Raw genomic sequence first — 26,540 nt, 5'->3', positions numbered from 1 at the left:
ACATACTGTTGAAAATGTTAAAATCAGTTTCAACAACATGTGTTAATAAAACTTGGAAATGTCAGACGCACCAGGTAGTAAGCTTAGTGGCTCTTATACAGAGGCTTCAGTTCAATCAATCAATCAATCAATCTTTATTTGTATAGCGTCAACTCATAACAAGTGTTATCTCGAGACACTTTACAAAAAGCAGGTAAAAGACCTTACTTATTGCTATATTACAAAGACCTGGCTTAATCCATCATGAGCACTTTAGCAAAGCAGCAAAAGTTACTCGACTCAGCTGCTCTGTTTTAAAAAAAATAATAATTTAAAGAAATACTTGCTAGCATAATTTTGAAAAAAAAAAAAATTTGGTAAACAAATTGGATTTGGTTAGCATTTTTGTAGTTTGTGCCAGCTGCTTTGCCGAGCTATGCATAGCAGTAGTTTAAGCTGTATGTCAACACTATTAAGATAACGTGCTCACAATGACAAGTAAAACATGAAGCAGGTACAGGCTCTTACTGTCCTCCCATCTTAATATCTTTAAATATCTTACATTTGCCAATTGTTCGGCTAATACTGATGAAATTTTATTAGTTGGAGATTTGATACATTTATTAATTTATTGAAAAGGTTACATTTGTGACCTGATGATAATTGACTTCCTGAAAGCCATGCTGCTAGAAAAGGACACATTCTGTCTGATTATTCTGTAACATTTCTAAATAAACTGACTAAATAAAAAAAAAAAAAAGGAGGCAATCTTTTTGGAGGTACTTTTGGTTTACATGTTAAAATACTAGCAAGAAATGAAATCTTCGGAAAAAAAAGGTAAAAAATTCAGTTCTTTCAGGCAGGATTAAAGAATTGCCTACCTACATGTCTTCCTACCTGCAGTACTTTCTTGCCGACGACCTGCCTGTGCACCCATTGTATATGAGTTGAGTCTTTCTCAGTCTAATGTTAGAGAGATAGTGGCAATAGAATGGTAGGAATAGAAAACACAATATTTTTTAGATATGATGAATATGCGCTCAGCTCCTTCCCCAAACACTCCCCTTGGAACTTGTCCTAAGAGGTAAGTAACATTACCTCATTCATTCATGTGTTTCGGGGGCGTGCATTTAACAATTTTCAGTTTGCTTCTTTCAAAGTAAAGCCTGCCCTTGCTGTTTGTTGTTTTGTTCTGATTTTTGGCAAACGCTTAAAGTCCAAATGCACTTTTGTACAAAATAAACCAGTTTGGTCCAGTTAAGATAGCCGAATCTGTAAAAAACCTCTGAGAAACCTGCTGGATTACAACAGGGTCAGGGTTAGCACAAGCAACATTTTGACCATAAATCCTTCAAAACACCCTGTTGGCATCATGTAAGCCTTGTTCTTACCTCTGTACACAATGCAGGAGCATATTGCTGCAAGGAGCCGCGGCCCTTTTGTTAATACTGAAAGGATTTACCTGTAATCCTGCTGACTGGAGGAAGAAACACTGAGCGGAAAGAATTGAGGGGCAGCAGCAGTAGCAGCTGCAGTGGAGAGGATCAGGTATGGGCCGGTAGCCCGACAGAACATATAATAGTGCTATAAAGATAAAACATGTTATAGTGCTGTAGAGCTATACATCATGTCCTTTCAGGGCCGTGTGAGCTGCATACCCACCAGTATACCAGTATGAGATGAAGGTGCACCCCAAGAATTATGTGAGGCACTTGAAAGCTGCTCTTCTATCTCTATTGCTTTGTCCCAGCATATTTACAAAACTCATCACAGCAAGATGCATGGCTTGAATGTTTATTACTCTGCCTAATAATTAGTGGTATCGTGCTCTTTATTAGTTGTCATTCTTCTGCACTCAGATGACATTTAGGTTAAAAAGGGCAGAATCTCTAGAGGTCCATTGTCGTAAACTCACAGTTATATGTATTTCGAATTTTTTGGCCTAGTTTGGATTAAATCCAGATCAGGACTGATGTGAAGACTGTAATTTATTCCAGAAAATTTGGATCTTTGGTCTTTAGTTGTACGTGCAATTGAGGAATTAATGCTCTTGTCGTGTTTTTGTCTTCATCTATTTTAATACAACAGAAAATACAGCTCTTTTTTTATTGAAGTGGATTTATAGACTATCTGACAAAAATAAGAAAACAATTTTCATCTGGAAACACAAATCTTCTATATATATGTCACATTTCCTGGGTTTTTGTGTCAGCAGCAGCTCAGATGAGAAACTGCTGAGTGCAAATCCAATCACTCCTTCATCCCGGCAAGAATAAAAAAGAAGGTGCATAAGCCGAGAAACAACAACGACAGAGATCTAAATTCATTACTTATCAAGTCTTTTACATGTTATTCATCTTGTGTTTGTAGCATATTTACATGGCCAGTTTCAGAGACGAGCAGATGATAAGAGAGTTAAAGGGATTGTAATGCATGGCCTCATCCAATGATTTATAATTATGATTTATTATAAGCCACAAAAGCAGTGACTCATTTAGTGTAAAAACATGCAAGGCGATAAATACGGCTTCATTCAAACTACTTGAAAATCATTTGTGATGATGACAGTCGCTGTTTATTTTACATAATCGTAACAATTATGACCATAAGCGTGCTTTCGTGGAAGGAGCAAATTGCTGGGATTAAAATATTTCATGTTTTGTAGTGCATCGTTTGTGCCTCGTTTGTTTCTTATGGGGGATTAAAGTTTTTTTATATCTGTGTTTTAAAAGCATGAAGATTATAGTTTATAAAGCAAAGACAAGATCTCTTAAGAGTATTACAAAAAAATATATTCCACTTCGCACAAACCAAACCAAACAGCCTCTATGATTATCCCAAAATGAATAGACCATGCTTTTCTGGCTTTTCTTGTCTGTTTTTTAAAAATGTTTTATCCATCTCATCTTTCCGTGATTCATTTCTGTCATCACTATGTCCATCATGTTTCGCGTCATCCTCTCCCCTTTGCACATGTCCAATCAGTGAAATCTAAAATACTATCCATGGACATGTAAGATAAGCTGTGGGCCACTATTATCTGTTCTTTTTCATCAACAAAGTGGATTTCCTGATACTGCAGCAGCCCCTTCGGTCATCCAAAATCCAGTTTTCCAGATTTCCAAGTCCTGTCCCTCTGTGGCGGTCTTAATAGGGAGATGGGATTCAGAGGTCTTGCTCAAAGCTGCTTTCTGTCACTCTCTTTCTCTGTTTTTTATGTAAATCGATCTAGTCTTGGGTTCCAGTATTAGATTGGGGGTTGTTGTGTGCACTGTACTCTGCCTGAGGCGGCTGGCTGTCTAGCTAACACATTACCCCACATCTCTGCTCCACTCCCCCCTACTGATAGCTGAAATGTAGACTGCAGCCTTATAGATTGTCCCCATATGGGTTAATGTTTGCGATGTGGTCATCGTGCATGGATAGACAAACATACAGGGCCTCTGTAGTGGACACATCCACACACACAAAGAGAAGTCATGTATTTTTTATGCTTTTACATTTTCTAATACAGGAAGAAAAATGAGCAAAAAAACCCTGAAATGCCTGTCTGCCATTCTTTAAGAACCTGCCTAATCCAAAGAATCGTGGCTCAGTATGCTCCATTAATCCCTCTGGCTCCCTGCACCACTTCAATCTCACACCACATCTATCTTGTTTTTAAAGAGCTGACCCAAATACTCCAGTGTTTGAGAGACTCGCTGCTCAAGCTCCTGGGATTCAAAAGTCATCCATTCTTTAGCACTACTCTGCCTCACACACACACACACACACACACACACACACACACACACACACACACACACACACACACACACACACACACACACACACACACGTCAGCACACATGCAAGAACGCATGATGCAGACACACACAGACTTAAACATTGTGAACATTTCCTGTAAAGTGTAGCTGTCTCAATCTTAAACTGATAGCAAACTGCACAAAGTCAATAAAAGTTGGCAACTTTTTAAATTTCAGACTGGAAATATAAGTGCAGCTTGAAAATAATGGCAATGAGTATTGTTTATAGTGGCATTTTGCATCTATTTTTTATTAAAGCAGACAGTTCCCACATCCCCTCTGATATCAAATTGATCCATATAGTAAAATATGTTCGAGAACTGATTGTCAGCATAATTCAAACAAATATGACTAATTGATTTCTGCAATAATCTGACCTGTAAGGCGTATAAATAAAGACATAAATGAACAATATCTCGATAACAATTTGTGGAAAGAACCACAAAATTCTTCAAATCCTGCAAATGAAAACTCTCTCATAAAAATGTATTATGCTACTTTGAAGAGCACTGACTAAAAAGAAAGTTTGTCATAGACATGTTTTTTTCCCCCTTCTTATAACCTTCACACTTAATCGCTTCAAATATTACATTTTCTCTCTGTGTTTTCGTCAAGCGTCACATTCTGTTGCTGCCAAAATCTAAATTACATTCAGCCTGCGATGATGTCAGACATCCATTTCCCAAAGTTGAATGCCATTTTGCTTTTACAAATATTGTTTTGTCTTGTCACAGTCTTCTATACTTGTCGGTATAATTATGAAGATGTTCTTTTTAAGGCTTTGTTATGAGAGTGGCGTGGTCCACCAACATTGTTTTTAGTGGAAGTAGCTGCATCAGGCACAAGGGTCTGTTTATGTGAGCAGAAAGATAAGAGAGCTGGCTTATATAACTTGCATAAAGACCTGCCAGCATTTTTTTTGACATCATCATTTTATTAGTGTTGCACTTTCTAATGTTGAAAGGATGTTATGGTACAGGATTCCCAAAGCTGTTTGCACATCAGACACATTCTTCTGAAGAGGCATACAACTAGAAAGGTTTAAACTCTGAAGCTCAATTCAAAGCATTATTACATTAAAATAACTTAAGTAAAATCCTAAATGAAAAGCCAAATAAAGACTGATGTTTAATGGGAGGTTTGCCGCTCTGCCCTATTGGTGTAGGAAAGCAGTGGGATAACTGGCTAACTGACTGACTACCAAACTGTGGATGTGTTAGGCAGCATCAGTGGTCATAAGGTTGTCTTTGATCAATTCTGCTCATTACTGGTCATATGAAGAATTACTTTTAAATGTAATTATCCCTGACCAGCCAAAGCTGAGGACGTTTTTTAAAATGCCACAGTTTGTGGTATTTTATTTAAGAGTGAATCATCATAGTTGAAAACGCCTGACATGTCAACAAAGCCTGTCAACAAGATTGTAATATTTTTTTCGGAATAAGCACATCATAATCGTTGTGAATATATTTTCTGCAAAGTCAACTCCCAGAGTTGCCATTTATGTGGTTTAGTAGCTGTCTAACTTACACTCCTGGGAATCATGTAATCTGCATGAGAGCTGACTGGCTCTGGCAGATCACCTCGGATTTGTGAGAAAATCGATACTACAGCCCGACTATGTCTGCTGCTGTGTGGGCCTTAACGGTTTGACTAATGGCTCAGGCTATTGAAGACAGTGATGTGCTCAAGTTGTCACTCCATGCTATTTGCTGTTTCCAGATCTCTATTAGTCAATTATGCACTTCCTATTATGACATCCCACGTTTAATGAGTATCAACAAGTCGTGATGCCAATCAAGTTGTTAGGACATCTCATGCAGACTCCAACGGTGCAATTTTTTATAATAGTCAATTGGTTGGCACATAATCTGTATTCTTCTGTGGATTCTATCTTTTTCAATTATACAAGTAAATGAAGAAGAAATGATTTATGTAGGAGTTGAGTTGAGATGAAGATGTATTGTGCCGCGTGCTGTCCTGACTGCTCTTGAAGACGATTGTGAGTCTGTGATAAAACATGTTGTTCTTTCTTGATAATGAAAAGTATCTTCAGCTCTGTCTGGCTAATGCAGCCTCTGCTGGCATCTCCTAATGGAGTTATAGAGCCTCTCAAGCTTTCTTAAATAATTTAAAAGCGCAGAATATGCTCTAGACTTTAAAATTATTTATTATTCTAAATGTAGGATAAGATTAGTCAATTTCACTGTTGCTTTTGCTGAGAATTAGCATACAGTTTTTTTTAACATTGAGTACAGGAAACACTAAAGTCTAGTCATAACTGTCTGTAATCTTTAAATCTTTGATTACTGTTGCTTATTTACATGTTTGTTGGCTGCCCAGTTGTCTTTGTTTCTTTTTGGCTTTCAATCAATAGCAGAAGGCTGTGAGAAGCTGGATGATAGGAATCCACACAAATCCATGTGTGCAAATTTCCCATATTATCTGGTTATTAACTGGGGAAACAAAACAATCTTGTTATTTAGTGCAACATTTCAGTTTTGATTCTGTTGAGATATTATTGTTATAGCCAGTACCTAATTCTAACATTGTTTTGACATTAAGACTCTGAATGTAGTGTGTGAAGCTGAACACAAAAAAAATGACAATAATCACCTTGTTTGGTTTACAGCTTGTGATCTTTAACAAACTCATGTTTTACTTAAGTGCTGACTGTTCTTTCTCTTTCTCCCTCAGGGTGGAGGTCACAGGATTCCAGCTCACCCAAACAATTTGAGGATTGACAAAAGACCTGGAAAAGACAGACAGTGCTAATGTCAACCATAATGGCACCTGTAGGTGTGGTTAAACTCCGGGCTCGACTCTTCCTGCTGTTTTTTTGCCTGACACTATGTGCTGGCATGCTTCAGTTTACCGCAGCCACCATACAGGGGTACATTGGAGACAGGGACATGATATGCCCATCTGTATGCAGGTGTGATGAAGACTTTATCTACTGTAATGATCGGGGCCTGAGCTCCATCCCATCACTGCCCCCTTCTGCTTCTGTCCTCTATCTACAAAACAACCACATAAACAACCCGGGTTTGCCCACCTCCTTGGAGCACCACCTGGCTGTTCGAGTGGTCTACCTCTATGATAATGAACTGGATGAATTCCCCTTGCACCTGCCACCATCTGTCCGTGAACTGCATTTACAAGATAACAACATACGAACCATTCCTCGTAGTACTTTGGCTCGGATGCCCTTGCTGGAGAAACTCCACTTGGATGATAACTCTATTTCAACTGTCAGTATTGAGGACCAAGCCTTTGCTGACAACCCACGATTGCGGCTACTTTTCCTTTCACGCAACCACCTGTCTAGTATTCCCTCAGGATTGCCGGCCTCTTTGGAAGAACTCCGTCTTGATGACAACCGAATCTCCACGATCCCAACCCATGCCTTCAGAGGTCTCGCCTCACTTAGATGTCTTGTCTTGGATGGGAACCTTTTGGCAAACCAGCGCATTGCAGACGACACATTTTCCCGCCTTTCCAATTTGACAGAATTGTCCCTTGTCCGTAACTCCCTACAAACCCCACCTGTCAACCTGCCCAGTGCCCACCTGCAGCGCTTGTCTCTACAGGAAAATGCCCTGACTCATATGCCACGTGGTTCATTAGATGGTATGCATAGGCTGCTGAGGCTGGACCTGTCAGGAAACAACCTCACCACACTGCCAAGGGGACTGTTCAAAGACCTAGATGGCCTGGGCCAGCTACTGGTGCGAGGTAATCCCTGGCACTGCGGATGCAATCTGCGCTGGCTGTATGACTGGCTGCATGCCCGGGGTAACTCCATCACTGTAAGAGGTCTCACCTGCCATGGGCCTGACAGGGTCCGAGACATGGCCTTAATAGACCTCTCCAGTGAGATGGAGGAATGTGAGGTGGTAAGGACTGCAGGAACCAGAGACAAAATGGGTGGAGCTGGGATGGATAGTGTTACCACTCAAACCCCTCCACAGGGCTCCCTATTTACCCTTCGCTCGAAGCGACCTGGTTTTGGTCTTCCTGACTCTGGCTTAGATTACACTCTCAGCAGTAGCGGTGTGGGGAAGAGTCTGGCCCTAAATGTGAAGCCTCTTTCTCACAACAGCGTCCGTGTTACCTGGAGTGTGGCTCAGCCCAGCTCTTCGTTCAGGCTTAGCTGGCTTCGACTAGGCATTGGTAATGCCATGGGATCAATCACTGAGACCCTGGTACGTGGCGATCGTCGAGAGTACCTACTTACCTCCCTTCAACCTCGCTCCAGCTACATCATCTGCATGGTTCCCCTCCCTGCCAGCTCAGAAGGGAACAAGGTTAGTTCTGGTGATGCTGACTCTGATGATGCTCTGGTTTGTGCAAAAGCTGAAACTTCAGACCTCATCACATTGCAGGATGAGGAGGATGAAAACTCATCGCAGATGACAACGTTGCCCCTGGCAGGGATTATCGGTGGGGCTTCAGCTATTGTGTCTTTGGCTCTTATTTTTTGCGTCTTCTGTTGGTATGGACATAGGACTGGACATTTGTGCCCCCGGGACCACTACACACGGAACAACTCTCGAAAAAGTAAGAACTATGATGATTACATTGAGTCAGGCACCAAGAAGGACAATACCATCTTGGAGATCCGTGGTCCGGGGTTCCAGATGACTCCTATGGCAGCTTGCGAACCAATGCAGCCTAAACCCCTAAGGGAGGATTACATCATTCATACCATATTCCCCTCCAATGGCACTGGCCCATACAAGGGTGTCAACCATGTTTCTGATGCGGGACATGGCACCAACCGTGGCTATAGAGAAGGAGGAATCCCTGATATAGACTACTGTTACACATGATGTACTGTGCCAGATCCTGTTCACAGTGTTATTGGTAAACTGTATAGATGCACAATTTCCCTTCGCATGGACACTTCTGGAGCACCCCTCTGTGCCTTCTTCTTCTTCTAGTCTCCCATTCCAAATCACCTGCTGTTCACTGCACTGGAAGAACTGTTTGTGATTAACTGGATCTGAAACCTTGTGGGAACAGTTCACTGCAGGAAGCAGCAGCCGGTGCCCCAGGTGTAAATGCACAGCTGACTGTTTCTTCACCATCTTAGTAATGGCCTGTGTATGTTTTATTTTTGCTCTTTCCCTGTGACATGTAAGCAAAGAATGTATACACTGTGGAAAGGTCAAACTTAGCATAAGTGGAGGTAGAGTTTCTCTTTCACCGACAAGAGCCACAGCAATCAATTAAAAAATGAAACGATTAGAAATTGACATTTTTGTTACTCTTTCCTGCTCACCGGTCAAACACAGTATGAAGTATTATCAACTCATCGTTCCAAATGCCTCAATATATTGATGTGCCCTACCAGCTATCCAAGGAAAGGGCTTTGTAAAGCTGTGAATTGTTCTATTTCAAACAACCCAATAACCACATGTCTTAAAGCAGGCTTGATTACCCTTTTCAGTAGTTGGCAGGCTGAAGATCTTATCAAGGCTGGTCAGCCTTGGTAATACCTCTCAAGATCATTCACCTGAGATCAGTAATGTAGTGTTGCATCAGACAAATTGCAGCACAAGCGTGTAGATAATTTCCTTAGATACCGACTGGGCTGTGTTTGAAAAATGCTTTGCTATTTTTATCAGTGGTTTGTTTAGTAATAAAATCCTGCACAGCTCTCTTTATTTATTTATTTATTTAGTTCCTTATGTGATGATCTTTTTTCCCTGCCTAAATTAGTTTTTCTCGTTTTCACCCTCATGTTTGTCGGTACTGATGAAACCCAGCTTTGATAAAGAAAGTGGACTTGTTTCATCCTAATAACAAAACAAAAGAACTGAGGAAAATATCCTGATGGCTGTCTCCAGGTTCATGTTTTCTTAAGTAAAGCAGAGTGAATTATAAAATATAATTGGAGAATTAGACCCCATCCAAAGACTAGCACGTCAGTTTACTAAGATGATAGACACCAACACCACTCCCTTTTCAACAGCCTGTGTTCTTAGCCCGGGACTTCAGTTGCTTTCAAATTGTCTCCTCTACATTCATTAAGCAACAATGGCATTCACAGAGAATCTGGACTGGACAAAATACCCAAAAGACTCTTGTGAGTGAACCTTCAAATGAGGGCAAGAACTGTGAGTGAAACTGAGGAAACTCAAACCGCAACACTGTTGACCTGCACTGTGGAACAGCGGCCAAGCTGCAAGTGGGTGGAAGGACTGATCGGGAAATTTGGGGGATGGGGTGACTACTCAGTGAGGTGAGTTCATGGATGTTTGTTTTAGCAGTGGTAAAAGGCCTCCACTTATTCCACCTCTTTTATTACGGAGCAGCACTAAAAATGTAAATGTTACAGCACTTAGCAGGGAGCAGGGATAAATGTTATGACAGGCACGGGGAGACGAAGGGTACGGAAACATCTCCAGGCACTGGGAAAGATGCAGAATTGATGGCTCTGGCACGGTGGTGTTAACCCATGCATAAATCTGTTTGTCATACTCAGATTCTCCCCTTGGGATTAATATCATCCATCAGTTGTTTACCACTGTGTTGCTTCCAGAGGGGAAACCAACTGTGCTTCCTTGACTGTTCTGTCCGCTAGAGTTTTACATTGGTGTCAGACAATATGTCAGTGGAATGTATATTTTATCTTGCACCCTAAATCACTGGCTTGAACAAATAATATCAAACTGGCCTGGCTAATTCTGTTTTGGAGAATGTTGATGTAGTGTAATTATTTTTTTTGCAGTGGGTCTATTCAAAACACGGACTTCCCCATCATATGTATAAATAAAACCATGGCCACAGCCACATGAATATTTTTTCTGGTGAAATTATAGAAATTTAATGGTGCCATAACTTTGCGTAAAAAAAAAATTGTGAACCTGAGATATGTGTGGAATTTGCTTTATAAATTCATCTTCAGAGGGGATCAATAAAAAAGTTTTATAATCTTGTTATTTCTGTAACCTGTCATTTCACCATAAGCCTTAGGAGGGTATTTTTTCATGGAGTTACTGGAAGGAGATAAAACTTCCACCTTCTCACATTACACCTTCCCAGGAAATCAGCTTTTATGCACAAATTAGATGTAGATAGTCTTTTTTATGATGGCCCCTAGCAGCACTAGGATTAAACTATTCCAATTACAGCCTGATGCCAGATACTCAGAACCAGCAGAGATTACAAGATGAAGCTTGGAAGTGTCAACGGGCTGCAGCAATGACTGACTTTATGTTGACATGCAGTCTGGGGCTCCAGGAGGCTGAACAAGCCAGGCTCCACGGGTTCAACTTCATCAAAACACTTCAGATAAAATCAGCCTCTACTTGGTTTAAATATCAGTTCAGCTGAGGTACTTTGTCTGTGAATCAGCTTGATATTTTTTTTTGTTAGCTCTGAGATTGTTCCCACCTATGATACAGCCAGTGGCTAATTTAGTGAAGGAGAGCAAAGATGTATCCTTCGTTTCCAAATCAGTATGAATAAGTTTCTAAAAATTTAACTCACTAACATGCTAAAATTTAGAGTGTATTTCCCATCTCTGGTTAAAAGTTTCCAAACTATTTTTTTTAACCTTTTAGATCAGAAGTTTGCTACCTTGTACTATTAACCCCACCCAACAATGATGTTGCAGCATATTGACACACCGTAAGATAACATATTGACATTTTTAAATTACTCAAACAAGGTGGGAACCACTTGTTGGCAAAAGCAGGAATGGTGAATTTTGGTGAATGTGAAATCACCCTTGAAGCTGAAGCTGCAAGGTGCGGTTTAATTCTACATATTTAAATGTGTTGTCTAAAACAGGAAATTATAGGCAAATACTTGTTAATGTTCAGGCATCAACATTTACAACATGTGAGAACATTCAGATAAAGACACATACAGATCACGACATGGTTATTAAATATTTAGCAAACTATAAATATGACGACAAAGTAGTGAATGCCCCATAGTGCAGGATGGGTTTAGTAGAAAACTAAATCTAACAAAAGCTAAGAACACCAACAAAATAATGCACCCAGTTTGCATGTCCAATGTACAGAGGCTAGAGTCCTCAAATCGTGCATCCTGAGTTTGAATCCCACCTGTGGCACCTTTGCCAGATGTTATTCCTCATTCTCTCTCTCTCCCTAATTTCCGACTCTAGTGCACTGTCCTGTCTCTCTATTAAAGGCACAAAACTAAAAAGCCCAATTTCTTTGTACAGTAAAAGAACACCTACAAAACAACATCATGTCATCATGTATTTGTGACAATGAATGTGAGACATACAGTATGTGAAAACAAGAAGTAATCATCTTTCAGATTCTCACTTAATAAAAATAAAGAAACCAAATTGTTTATAATCAAAATCTAATGGCCAAAATGATATAGTGCATTGCTTCAGTGTAAGACAATAGGAAACCATACATGAAACATCTTCATAAATCTTAATTTCATGGAGTCCAGGTTTTTATTGTAAAGTTCTGTTGTTATTTTTTTCTTAATTTTTTGGAATACAAGTCTTTCAAATTAAAGTATTACTTTACATTTTTACGGAAAAATGGATTTACCATCCACTAATGTGTTCTGGAATGAGCACTGTCTCTATTTATCCTTTTCTATTGTGCAGGACAAAACAGGGAGATTCGGAATTTTCATTACTGCAAGCTGTAGACACAGAAGCAACAGATCACATTTAACTCCTTTTCTCGTAAGCAGTGAGAAAATTGATTGAGTACAAATTTAGAATCTGCTGGCAGCTTTTGTAAAACCACAGAGATGTTTTGTTTGGCTGTGTCAGAGGAGAGCTATTTCCAAATGTCTGTGGCAGCAACAGTGAAATTACACGTCATTGGACTGAAGAGGCACTGAGGAGAATCACCAACTGTTAACGTGAGGTACAACAAGTTAAACTTAATTAGGATGTCAACCTCTTCCTGTTGTTTGATTGCCATTGTATTGTGTAATTTCGCTTCCTCTATGCATCTTGAATTTCATGCCATCAAACATTTGAATAACATAAATCTGCAATGTGCTGTTGTTTTCTCCTGCCTCTGCCCATGGGAGTGTGGTAGGTCTGCGAGAGATTTAATGAGGATCACCACGGATCAACAATGTAACTGCTGTTGCAAAGCATTGTGAACAGTTTGTAATGGCAGATAAATTCCCCATGCAGAACAACAGAAGTTGATTGGATTATCTGCCTCTTAGCATGCCAGAGCAGTGAGTCAACCCAACAAAAGTTAATTAATTTCAAGGGTGACAGAAATCTGAGTTTACACATGTATATTAAGTTTATAAGGACCTCTCAGACTCTTAATGGTAAGTCAAAAGGGAACATCATCAGATCCTTATTTTTTGCTTTAGCTTCAGCAAGGTATGGTTGTGTGGTAAAAGTCTTTAACAAACATGCACATGACCACATTTTAAATTTAACTCCACTAAATTATTAATTTGGTTTGGTATATGGATGAATAGCAATTTTACAATAAAATAGTGTTTACAGTTTAGAAGAGACTACTGCATATATAAGAAATGAGTATAAAGCCTCTAGAAACGCTGCATGTATTTGATACATTGAATTAAAGGTCACATAGTATCCTCCTTTTCAACAAGTTGAAATAATTCTCAGAGCTCCCTGAAACATGACAGTGAAGTTTCTTACAAAAAAAAAAATACACTGATCCTGTAGATTAGCATACCTGTAACCCACTCTATCACTGTTTCTGTGTCTGTAGCTATAAAGACAGAGTTGGTAATTTTCTCCAGATACACTTTTGAAGATTTTGGTTGAAATTGTCTTTAGGTCCTGACAGACATTAATAACTCATGTGCTCTGAAAAAGGAACAAAGAAAATCTGTCATCTGTAGCAGCAGTAAGCCTGTAAAAACTTCGACCAATGTCTGCCACGAGGTACCAATCTGATGAACCAATCATGCCTCCCTGTCTCCCTGCTCATTCTCTACCCCATGCATGCAAGAGCCCACATGCGCTTGTGCATGTAAGTGAGGGGCGTGGCCTTTTAGGGAATATAGAGGGAAGAATGGGGGAATGCTACTTTAAAAAACATGCTAGTTTTAGAAAATTACCAATCCTATCCTGATCAAAGGGGTTTTGGCTCAGGCTTTCTCAGACCATGCCTTATTGTTTACTGTGGAAAGGCAGACTGAGAGGGAAGAACAAACACCTGGGGGAGTGTCACTCATGGGGAGGGGTTACTTCCCTTTGTGGTGTCAAAAGGGGAAAATCTCCAAACGGCCTCTTTGAGCACACATTTTCTGAAAAGTGGAGCAGGCAAAAGACAGAGGGATGAACTTTTCAGGGTTTGTAGACAGTCTAGGACACATATTAGTGTAAGATAAACATTGTAAAGTGTAATTTGCATAATATGTGACATTTAAGTTATGTCACTTGAGTCAGTGTCAGTTGCGGCTAAAGACAAGTGAAAAGTGAGTGTTGTTTTCCTGCCCTGGTTCTAAAATTGGGATGTCACCTATTCCTCTGTGGTAAGTTTAAATATATATTTTTTAAAACAACACCTATATTAATAAATAGAAGTATTGTTGTTACGTTTGAGTTTTTGAGTTTGGACCCCATGATGCAGAAAACGGAAACAAAATCAGTCTTTAAGAAGTTTAATGTAGCTTGTTGTAAATAAAAGGTTTAAGGCAGGTGGTGGCAGTTGAGGGCTGGCCGGGCGCAGGAAAACACCCTCATGCAGCAAGGCCAAACGAAATCCACAGGATGGTGGTGAGGCTCACCAGCATGCTGCACAAAAAGGAAAAAAAACAGGTCAGTCCACGATACCGACACATGAACAAAAATCACTTTAACAATTCTACAAGGTAACGCTACGTGTGTACCAACTGCAAAGAGAATAATCTGGCACAGCTCAGCCAGCCACGCCCTCCACTGCGCACACACTGCCAGATAGAAAACAGAAAAAACTGAAATAGGAAGGGGAAAGAAAAAAAACACCATGAGAATTGTAATTTGATGTTCAAAACCATTTTAGCTCATTCTATGTAAAAAGTTAACAATATTTACAACATACTGCCTTATTTCAAATTACAAAGAGGCAAATCCATATCTACCCAAGTTACAGTAATATCACTTTTTTTTAACTTTTGTCCTTCACACTTTTTTGTAGATCAGATCTATCAAGCAAGATGGCTGCGCGCACAATGGCAGCACATAAGATAACGGTATGCATTGATGCAACGGCTCTGTGGTGATTGGACAGTTCTGTGTATGTTTCCTTGTTTGGTGCTTGTGTTTTTGTTTTTTCAGAGGCTGGGTGTGGCTCATCGGCTGCTGGAGCTCTCTGCAATCACTCACCTGTTCGTCATCTGTAATCACCGGCTGCAGCATTTATACCCTGGTTCAACTCTCCCAGGCTGCCAGATTATTTCCGCCTGCACCGTGGTAGAGCGGCTTCTAAGTATCAGTAAACTTTTCGTGCTTTGGATACCTGTCACTAATTATTCCCTTGTCTTCTTTTTTTCCCCAGTGCCTCCCACCACCGAGCTCCAGCGCCTCACCACCCAGCCTCTCATTCAAGCCTCACCAGCCTCACTTCAATAAATGCCCCTTTACCCACCACCCTGTTTTCTGGTCTTGCTTTTGGGTCCACTGAAAACCTTTAAGATCACAACAGGCTCTCCCTTTAGGTGCTAAATGCAAGTTGTTTGTAGCTGTGCTGTTTGTGCACTTTAAGGTGAAGCATTTCTAATTTCATTGTACAATTGTATAATTACAATTAAGGCTTTCTATTTCTTTTTCTATCACCTAATGTACCAAAATTTTCCCCAACTGTCCAAGTAGTTCTGTGGCTAGGTTTAGAGTTGGCGAGGCTGATAAAGTGTCAGCAGTTGAGTGGCGTTGTTGGTAATGTAGGCAAAACACTACGGAATAAAAGAAGAGTGCGTTGAATAAAAAAAGAGTATCTCTAGTTTGGTTGCATAAATCTGAATATCATATTTAAAGAGAATACATTTCTAAAGTCATAAAACATGCATGGCTGACCTGAACCTGATGGCTGTCTCACTGAAAGAGACCAATTTATTGCAGAAACTTCTGGAAAAGTCAAAAAGTTTTAAGTCAGGCTTCTGTAGAGTTAAGTCATGCTGGAGATGAAAACACTTTCATCAGAAATCAGGCAGCTTTTGTTGCCCACAATCAGTGGGGATAGGAGGAATATCTGACTGGGATTGCATCAAGGACGGCTCTTTTTTCTACCAGTCGCCTTTGTCTGCAGAAAAGCTTGTTCTGGCCTCGTGGTCGCTTAGAGAGGCTTCAGTGCCAACAGTACATATGTCTCTGCTGGTCTTGGACAGCACACTTCCCCTCTCAAGCACCTTTTGTGCTCACAGAGATGAAAGAGTATCTTATTGTCATGGTCAGCCGGATCGCTACTCAAATAACTACGACCTGGAGGTTGGGCTGTAACCTATTTCTTGCCTCAGTGCCGCGCGATTTAAGACCATTCTTCATAAATCTTATTCTACTGTGAGAAAAAGAGTGGGGTCAGTAAATTTTGAGAAATACAATATTGGAAATGGGACAAAAGGGGGGATATTACAGACAAAGAGATTGCAGGGATGTTGGCAGTGGGAGTCCCAGCAGGAGCTCGTAGCAGATGGGTTTGTTGGTTTCTAATGAAGACGGTTTTATAATGTTCGTCCAAGATTTCTAAGTAAAAGGTTGATAAGCCGGCAGCCTGATCATCTTGGATGAGCCTGTTATAAAACTGTATTGATTTTGTCTGAGCGCATCAGATCTTGAGCTGACTTCAATGAATACACTTGCAATACAATTAATACAAGCTTACACGTGTGTCTGGGTTAGCAACATCGACTCAGAATACTTTTTAATTTGAAGTGTCACGACAGAGCAATGAGGGACTTAAACGAAGAAGCTGCAGCTCATTACTAAAGACCCTTTCTTTCTTTTCTCTTGTTTCATTTTTAATCATAAAATCTAATCTCAGGGCTTGGAGCCCTTGTGGTATAAATAGAGAAAACTAAATAAGGTCTCAAAATACCCTCCGTATCTGGAGAGTAGATCACACAGAAACACAGAACAGACAGAAACAAAGGAACCGACCGAAAACAGAGAGCAACACAGTGATAGAGAACCTACTTCACACCTGATCTTGATCGACCATGTTGTGTTGCTGTAGAGAATTACTTACAAGACTCGTGACCATGAAGAAAAGCCCACGATTTTTTTCATTTGGGCCACAGTTTCTCTCATGACACTGGATGAGCACAGAAGGCCTTGAAAAAAAATGGGAGCCAAACATAATCCTTGTCCTAAACTGAACCCCACTGGTGTGAATGTCAACCTCAGATTTTTGTTATTGTCATTACAGTTTGTGATCTTGGACCTGTCCTGGCTTTATCTGAGCTCTAATTACTTAAATCTGATTGGTTGGTAAAAGGGTATCAACACGTACTCACTCAGATGGATGGATGTAAAAATAGTATCTCTTTTGGTATTCAAGCCCCTTACAGTGTGTACTTTTCTCTTTTGCCCATTGATTTTCCTCTGACGTCCAGAATTTCTTCCCTTCAGACATTTTATTGCTGCACTTTGATCCCAAAGTAATACTATACCAGGCTGTTCCTGTAATTATTTTCTGTGTCTGCCTCTGTGCAGTGTCTGTGCATGGCAACACTTAAGGGATAACTTTACTTTAATCTGCATTATTTTAACCTGCTGTATTGTTTCCGTATTTGCCACTGATGCCACCCACATTTTTCTTGAAATGAGCCGACATAACAGAGAAATAATGAAGACAGATTGTTTGTGTAGGTGTGAGAGATTTTCTCTTAGAGTGGATTAAAGCAGAGTATTACCAAAGACAAATTTGTTGCAGCACAAATCTATTGTCGGAGGTCTGACATCTGTATGAAGTGCTCTATTTATTCTGAAGTAGTTGTAATCACCGTGATGTGGCTCAAATTACCAAAGGTGGTGCTCCAGACTGGAATAAAATTACATTTTGTAAAGCAATTGAGCCTTGCTGTTTTTTCAATTAGATCAGAGGGAACTTACAGGTAGAGTTATGCTAGATGGAAAACAATCTATTTTCCATGATCACTCAATAAAACTAATACTATTAAGAAAAGCTTCTCTGTACGAAGAATTTGTGCAACTTGGTAACCCGTTGTATCAACTTTGAATTATTCCATTAAAATTTCAAATACAGCCATGGTCGGCCTATATAGCCTATCACATCTTCCCCCAGCAACACCAGCATCTAGGAGTACTTTTCATTTTTGATCAAGCAATCTGTTTTTCTTAAAAATTTTAAAGAAGTCAACCCACTCCACTATGATCAGTAGATAATCATTAGTCTCATTATATTTAATTTGAGTGATTATGTGAATGATTGCCTCTGAATGATCACACTGTTTTTTTAACGGTTCCACACAGAGGAGAAAAATAAACATTTTGTAGAAAGGATGAGTCATTGCTCAGTGATTAAATGCACCCTGGGGGTCAGAGGAATTTTTTTTTTTTTTTAGTTCATGCGATTTCAATTACATGTAAGTACATTGAGATCCAGCACTCAAATTGTTGTGGAGGTGAACAAGTATGTTTTTAAAATGTCTCAGTGTGAATCATAAACATCTTCTAGCAGCTATTAGTTTTCTCATGGTCTTTACAGCTTTTAACATTATTAAACATTAAACAGTAACCATGTGTCTAACATTAAAACTGTGCTTGCAAGTTGTGACTTATCTGTTTACAGATCAATGCACCTAAAAGCGATCACTCCGCAATGACTTGGAATCGGGACCCAGCATTTCCCTCAACATAATTCCTAATGTATTGTAATACATTATAATTTAGCATATTTTATTAGCTTTATGTAGCCCTTTAACATCTAGAAAAAACAATTACATGCTGCACAGCCATAACCCACTGCTGACCATTAGTGGTTACAGTAAAGAACCCAGGCAAAATTGCGGATGATAAATAAATGATGACCTAATGTCATACTGTTCTATAGATACAGTAGTCATGCTAGCAGTTACTTGTGTACAGATGGTTGTGTTCGTATATGTTGGTCCATCAATCTGGTTCTGAATTTAATCACAGAATATTATTTTATTATTAGGTTAACATTTCAGTTCCACTTCTACAGTACTTTGGTTTAAAATAATTACAAGCAGACAGGAAGTATGTATTTGGTGCTGAAATATGTTAGCATGCTAACAAGCTAATCCAAGATGCTAAACATGGTAAACAGCATATACACGTCGTCTTTTTGAGCCTGTAAGCTTGATGCCTAAGATCAGAGTTTGTTAATGAAGCACACAGAAAAATACACTCAATTTTGAAATCTATTGTCAGATAAGTGTTGCATCCTTTTCCTTCACTTATGACGCAGTGAATTGACTGCATGGTTTACAGAGATCCTGGTATAGTGTGTCTCTGCATTGATGAACATAAAAATAAACGACTTTAAACCCCCTGGTTGCCTGAAGAGGAAACAATGATTTCCAGTCTCCCAGTTTCCTTCCTGCCCTGTAGACACACACCATCTCAGCTGCAGACAACACTCTTACTCCCATGATCCCTCAACCAACCAATTATTCACTCAAATATAAATACCCCCGTCTCAGACCAGCCACTTTCATAATGTGCAGATTGTCTCATTTATGCAAAATCTAGCTTGGCTAAGTATGAAGACATGACTGCTAAAAGTGTTTTCAGTAGCTTGTTACGCTGAAAAATAGAACAAGGGTCCTTTCACACCTGGATCGTTTGGAGAAGTTGTTATGAAACGGGAGGCGTTTCCCATCTTGGTCGGATCTTTTGGACATGTGAACACAGTAATTACACACTGTGCACTCTGACGCAGAACAGAACAAGCCAGCCTAGATGAGGTGATCGCTCGCTTCCAATTGAACCATAGTGTGATTTGTTTGCAGTGAGAACGCAAACTACCTTGCAACCAGAACAAATAACTGGTTCACTCATCACAGTATGAATAGGATATTAGTTATATCTGCAGTTATGCAGTTTAGCTCCTAACTTAAATTTACTTTTGTCTTGTCTGACTCAAGTCAGCTGACATCATTTGCTCCTTATTCTCCATAGAGACAAGAAAGACAGTCTGTTATAGATGTTAAAACTTCTCACCACTTTGTAGCCCCAGTCACAGGGCCACTGACTGACTAGACTAGAAACAGTGAATGGAAGGTCCTCATTAGTCAAATGAGGTGTCAATCAAAAGAGTTCAGAGTTCATGAATAAGTACAATGAATACAGTTGAAAATTTGGAAAAGCGGCATGAAACATCCATCCCTGCAGATATTATTTATAACAAATTGTGACGTAGCGTTTGGCTGTATACTTTGGCTGTGACAGAATGGTGTAAGGACAGCCCTGTGTTGGTGTGTGCTTTGGCCCACTTTACAACATTGTAGTGTGAACACAAAAAGAAGCACATGAAAAATGCAACAATGTATCATTTTATCATCAATATTAGAACAAAATAAGCAAGCTGCAGGTGTAAAAGCTCCGTTAAGCTCCGTCTGTGGTTAACACAAGCTTAAGAGATTTTCATGTTTTGTCAGACAACAAAAACTACTTTAGGTAATACCCCCACTTGTGAATTTTGAAGTTTTTACACGTCCTTATAAAGGCGGTTGCTAACAAGTGGCTAAATGAGACTACAGTTGTTGTCGGGGACATTAAACGTCATCACATTTCGCTAGCTTGTCAACACCGCTGATTAGCTTATCGGAGATCGTCTGAAGCATAGCGGTAATGACGTCAAACTCATCCGACCGTGGTGTAGTTGGCTATAGCATAACATTAGCTTTTTACTTCTGTCGGCCCGTTTGAACGCTTCAAACATCATAAAAATGGTGTTCATCTGTGAAGATTATCCTGCTGAACAAAACGCCTACGCATCCGAAACCTGTGTTTGCCACAGAGCTTATTTTCTGCAATGATCCAAAATCCAATGCAAAAATCCCGTAGGCGAATTCTCAATAGACCTCATGGCTATGTTACTTCAGGGTTGGCCTACAAAAATATGTAATTTGGTTTATTCTCTATTACTGTGTATAGCTCTGCTTTTAACCAATTTTAACCATGTTGGTACAACTTTCAGCCATTCCTTTGAAAATGCATTTTTGTTGCAAAAGCATATCTTTTAACCAGAAGCAAACTTTAGAAACCCTCCTGTTCAGTGTAATCTAAATCTGGGCTGTCTCAGTGACTCTCAGGTGGGCCTTCTTCTTTCATGAGTTTTATCTTTGAAAACTCTCAGTGGAACTACTGTTACCAGGCCATGAAACTGTTATCACAAATGCACAGTGACTGTTCATCTTATTATCAAGAGTTATTTTCTCTCCACGACAGTTCCAGTGAAGTGTTCACTTTTAATCTTTGGAGATTTGAGCGGTGCTCTGTTTTTTTCGACGACGGCATTCTGATCTAACACCTCAGAGGTAGGTAGTACTGACACATCATTTTAATGGCTGGTCTCCCTCAGCTCTGACTGAACACATCCATTACACTGTCAAATCATTGTCATCAAATGCGCTAAAAACAACTGCTTAGTTTGACTATGCCCAAACTAAAACCAAAACACCCTTTCTTTATATATACATGGAGAAACTTCACATATTCTCTCTGTGATCTAAAATTTAGGGCTACACTCACCATAACTCACCAGTAATTTACCACATCATGAAATCTTGCACAGTACCACCTGATTGGCATTTCCATGCAGTGGGGGGGGGGGGGGGGGGGGGGGGGGGGGGGGCAGACTGCTGAATGAGTCTGGATGAAAAAATGTTTTTGGGAAAATTGGTGAACATAAATAGCTTACTCTTCAGCAAGAACTAAAGGTGAGAATGTACCTGTTCTTTTTTTGTTAGCTGGTATCATTCAAGCCAACGACACTTCACCAGTCTGTCTCCTTCTAGACTCTCATTGGTGCTGTAATACTTCTGAAAAAGTACTGATAACTAACAAACCTTTTTTTATATAGATTACTTAAATTTTATATCATTTATACATTAAAAAATGTGATTCCTTCTGGGTCATTCACAATGAGTCTGAGAAACTTCTATGCGGTTTGAGGCCAAACTAGTAAAGCTCTTACATTACCGGATAAGAGATAAGTTCAACAGCACTGACCAATGTCCAACACCAGATTCCTCCTCCAGTAAAAAGGGTCTTTTACCTTGTATAAATCTGCCCAAAACTACTGCAGACCAAAACCCTGACTCAACCTTGACTCTCTACAATTCATGTAAAAGCAGAGGTAGTGGTGGACACAGTATCTATAAAAATTAATGGGGTTTCAGCAGGACAGATGTCTTTGCTGCGTGTTGACAGTGACATTGAATGGTCAAGTGCAATTCAAGCTCGGTTAAACAGGTCCTACTATAGCCGCTGGGCGATGCGAGTCACAGATGGCTCACTAACTCTCAGACAGCTGCTGGACATTACATCAAACCAGACAGTTCACAGATCATGGCCAACAACGAGATGCTCTCTCCTCCTGTCCCGCATAGGAATGGACAGCACAAAGCCATCATTGTAATATACGTTAATCAATCTGCAACTGGTCTTCATTCTCACACACAACTTTAAGGAAAGGAAAACACATTACACACAGGGCTAAGGATAGCAGGTCAGAGTCAGATTTTATCAAGCACACAGAGTGAGTCAGTACACACCTGGAGCATCAGCAAGATAAGACCTCTCTGTCTAATTTTATCCCGGTAAATGTTGTCTCGATGTCAGTAAAAATGACTTAAAAGAACATTTTAAAGACCGTTTTACTGGCGATATGTAAACAAAATATATGAGTAAAATGTGTATTTTTTGGACAAAAATAGTCTCTAACATCAATTGAGGCCTTCTTCTGGGTACTTGCTAGTTAAGAAACTCTCATGCTCAGTACAGAGCAGTGAGATAGAAAATGTGACTCATCTGGCCTAATTAACACAAACACGGCAGAAAATACAAGCCTAGTGTTCTTTTGGCGTGCTTCAACATATCCTGTGTGCTTTCAGGCGTAAACATGTGAGGTACAAATCCAGTGTCAAAAAAATCAAGCAAAGAATTGGAACAATTTAAATCAGGAGAGACTTAAGTAAGAGTTTACAGGCATTTATTTAACAGTTTAAGATAAATATGCAATTTTTATTGACGATTAGACTCCGTCATGATGACGTCATGCACTCAGAGGGGTAACAAGGCTGACAGCAGGATAGGATGTCCCCCTATGGAGTCCAGACACTGGTGGTGATAGAAGAATGCAGGATGTGATGAGGAGTGGGTTTCTGAGGCTGAATCGTGAACTCTGCTGAGCTAGAATGGAGGTGACTGGTAGAGGAGGGTCACAGCGATCGCACTAAATGATAAACTGACTGCGGAAGAGAGAGAACTGGTTTTAAAGAGTAAACACCAAAAATCAGCTGATCACCAGAGCAGGGAGACGAAGGAAGTGGTGGAGAGGGAGTTGAATGAAGAAAATTGAATGAATGTGTAAAAGAATATAACTAGTCTTGAACTTACGCTGAGCTCCATTTCAGTTAGTTTCTCAGAGGCCCATATTGTTTAAGACTAAATAATCAAACATACCATTAAGTTTGTTGCACTGATTCATTTGACAGCCACCCCCTGACTTTTAAAAACTGGCATAATCAGGTTTGCAAAGAATTGATTGCCTGCTAAACTAATAAGATACTCATTAGCATCAGCGGTTCTTCTAATTAGCTAATCTTGGCATGTTAACACACAACACATTGAGCTAAGTATGTGAAAATGGTATAGATAAGTGATACTCAACCCGAGGCTCTCGAGGTACATGTGGCTCATATTGGGACTAGTTGTGGCTCTTTTAGGTCCTACTTGGAAAAAAAAGAATCCAAAGTAATTATTTAAAAAAGGGAAACATTGTCCGCAGAAATTATTCTTTGCGACTCATGTCACTGTGTTTCTCACACATATTTTAGGAAAGAAAGAGGTTTTTTGATTGTGGCTCGTGCAGAAATATTTTTGGGTCAATGTGGCTCTTAAGTCTTACAAGCCTGCACCACTGGTATAGATTATAACCCGTATCATCAGGTACTCTGTCATGAATCAATCACAGTCGAGGTGGGAACCCTACTCGAAGTATTTCACATTTCTTTGTCCACTACAGGAACCTTGTTGGAGTTTCATCTCATACTCACGGGGGATCTCACATTGGGGAGTGTCGATTTAATTTACTGTCTCATAAAGTGCGGCCCTTTGAGATTTAGACGCTGATTGCAGGTCATCCTGAGAACCGATAAAGGCTGAGTGCCGGGATAGGGAGGTTACCTTCATCTTCAAAAACAGCTTCACTCCCTTTCAGCCAGAGCATTTGTGCCTCGTGCTCTTCACAGCTGAAGCTCTATCGAACACCAGTCGGTGTATCGACTCATCCACGCTGCAGCTGTGGAGTCTCCTGTCATGATTTTACGGGTAGAAAAGGTGCAATTTTTTTTTTACCTGCAGAGCTGGCATCTTCCCTTTCTGCCTGTCTTTTGAGAAGTCTAGATAATTGAACATTTGGTCAATGTGGTCCATATGCACTTTGGATTTTAATAAAGCCATGCTGAGGCTTCTCCATAATTGGCTGAAGATGTGCATAGAAATTCTTGCAGACTGAAACAGCAGGAAGAATCAATAATAAGGCTGATAGGGGGTGAATCCTGGGAGGACTATAACACATTTTAGCTGATTAATAGAAACTTTTGAGGATTTTCTGCTGGGACAATGTGCTGCTTAGAGCGATATACAGCATACAGCAGGATTCTGTCAAATAAATTATTCCTCAAAAAGGCTAGTGGTTTTTTTTCTGCTCATGGATCTGTGTCTGTGTGTGCTTTGAATCCAGTGAGTAAGAGGGAGTGTCTGGCAGTCAGATTAAAATAACCTATTAACAACCATTCTTTCTATGCTTTGTTATTCATTTTTGTGTGTGAAACTGCAGCTACAGCAGCCACCAAACGAAAAACCACAAACCTGCACAAATCACCTCTAATGCACACAATATTCATGACCTGGGAAGGCAGAGGGATGTTTTATCTGCTGCTTTCCTCACCGAGCTCAGCGATGAGGACGGTCTAAGTGCTCCAGACCTTTCAGTCTTTATCAGATTACTGACTCCAAAATTAAATAGAAGCATGTGCAAAGGTTCGAGTACTGGGGAGGAGTCAGACGGGGCCGAGGTAATGTCACTGTGTTTCTGATCTTTATTGAGAGCGACACAGACAGAACCTCCCTCCCTCAAACATGCACACACACACAAACACACATGCATTTCCTTGTATTGATTAGCTGAGAAAAAAGGGTTGAGGTCAGCAGGCATATGTCTGAATTTCTTTCTCTCCGTCTCTCACACTCCATTTATCTCTGTCTGATCCAATACTCTCCTTCCCCCATCAGGGGGCCTTGCTTCATCCATATATCTGTAACTCCCCCCCCCGACCTGCTCTCACACTCGGTGCTTTCTTTTTGTCCGCCTCTTTGCCCTTCACTTGACATACATAAATCAATCAGTCAATCCAATTTCATTCAGAGCAAAGCCTGATGGATTTGCTTCTGAGCCACCGTACTGATAAAGCAACAGTGTCCACAGTGTAATTACATTCCAAATGAGATGATGTGGTTATGACCGTGGATTTGATTTTGCTTAATTTTCAGTAATAAAGACAAAAAGACAAAAAGTATAAAAACAAGACACATACAAACACACAACAATCAGAGAGACAAGCACTCAATAGCTCAGACTCACAGTGAAATGGAGTAAACAAAGTAGATTTGAACTGCGTCCCTAGAGAGGTGCTGGATTGTTTAAGGTACTTGAGATACATTTGGAGCAAGAATAAAGCACATTTTTTCTCTAAAATATATTGTCACAACTTATCACACAGTAAACAGGACCTAGTCCATGCAATTCAGTTTCTTCAGTGTTTTGACACTAAAATATATTCAAGTTTTCAAATGTGGTCACTCAAGAATATTTACATTAATTTTTTTAATTAACAGCAAATGAGCTCAAATTCAGTGACATTAATTAAGTCTTCTACTTGAAATCAATCTACACAAGTCATGCAAGGCAGAGTACTGCAATGCGATCTATGACAAAGGGACATTAAAACTAAAATGTGTTCATTTACATACATACACATTTTTCTACATGCACATTTATACTGAAGACATGCCTCTTGCTTTGTAAAGAAAACAGACACAATGACACTGACATCTCTGTATTGAACAACTCCTGTTCAAGAGATCTATGCTTTCCTAAATCAAAAATCCAATCACTTTTACGACTGTCTGTGTGAAGGACTGAAGTGCAGAAAATGGCACAAAAAAGTGTGAAAACCTTCAGAGAATGTGCAAAAATTGTAATTAAGGTTAGATTTGTAAACATGACATGACATGAAATGTAGAAAATTAATCTCTTATGTCGTGAAAATCGTGAGAACAATAAGAATAGACTGAAGCATCTCTCTCAATTGACACACATGAATCATCCTACAAATAACATTACTAACTCCAGTGTTGAAAATGCACCATTTTTTAGTCTTACATGTCAAATGTCCAGTAAGCAACAGACACCACAGACTGTCTCTGCACCCCTCTGATGTTGGACAAGTCTCTGTACAGTAACACATGGTAGCTGATTCATGGAACAAGCCATGCCTGAATCTTAACGCTTTCCCTCACAGATGGGGCTGATAGCTGATCAATAGTTGCCA

General features: G+C 39.8%; 1 protein-coding gene across 2 annotated transcripts in view; it reads left to right on the top strand.

Moving 5' to 3' along the window:
- The window catches only part of flrt1a (fibronectin leucine rich transmembrane protein 1a), a 51,364-nt gene extending 40,632 nt beyond the window's left edge, over window positions 1-10,732 (top strand). For both annotated transcript variants that reach the window (XM_061055674.1, XM_061055675.1), the window contains exon 3: window positions 6,483-10,732. In XM_061055674.1, the coding sequence (XP_060911657.1) occupies window positions 6,560-8,617 (2,058 nt within the window). In that variant the 5' untranslated portion in view covers window positions 6,483-6,559 and the 3' untranslated portion in view covers window positions 8,618-10,732. The remainder of the gene's footprint in view (window positions 1-6,482) is intronic.
- The last annotated feature ends 15,808 nt before the right edge of the window (window positions 10,733-26,540 follow it).

Source organism: Labrus mixtus, chromosome 14 (genome assembly GCF_963584025.1).
Source record: "Labrus mixtus chromosome 14, fLabMix1.1, whole genome shotgun sequence".
Classification (NCBI taxonomy): domain Eukaryota; kingdom Metazoa; phylum Chordata; class Actinopteri; order Labriformes; family Labridae; genus Labrus; species Labrus mixtus.
This window is presented reverse-complemented; position numbering and strand designations above follow the sequence as displayed.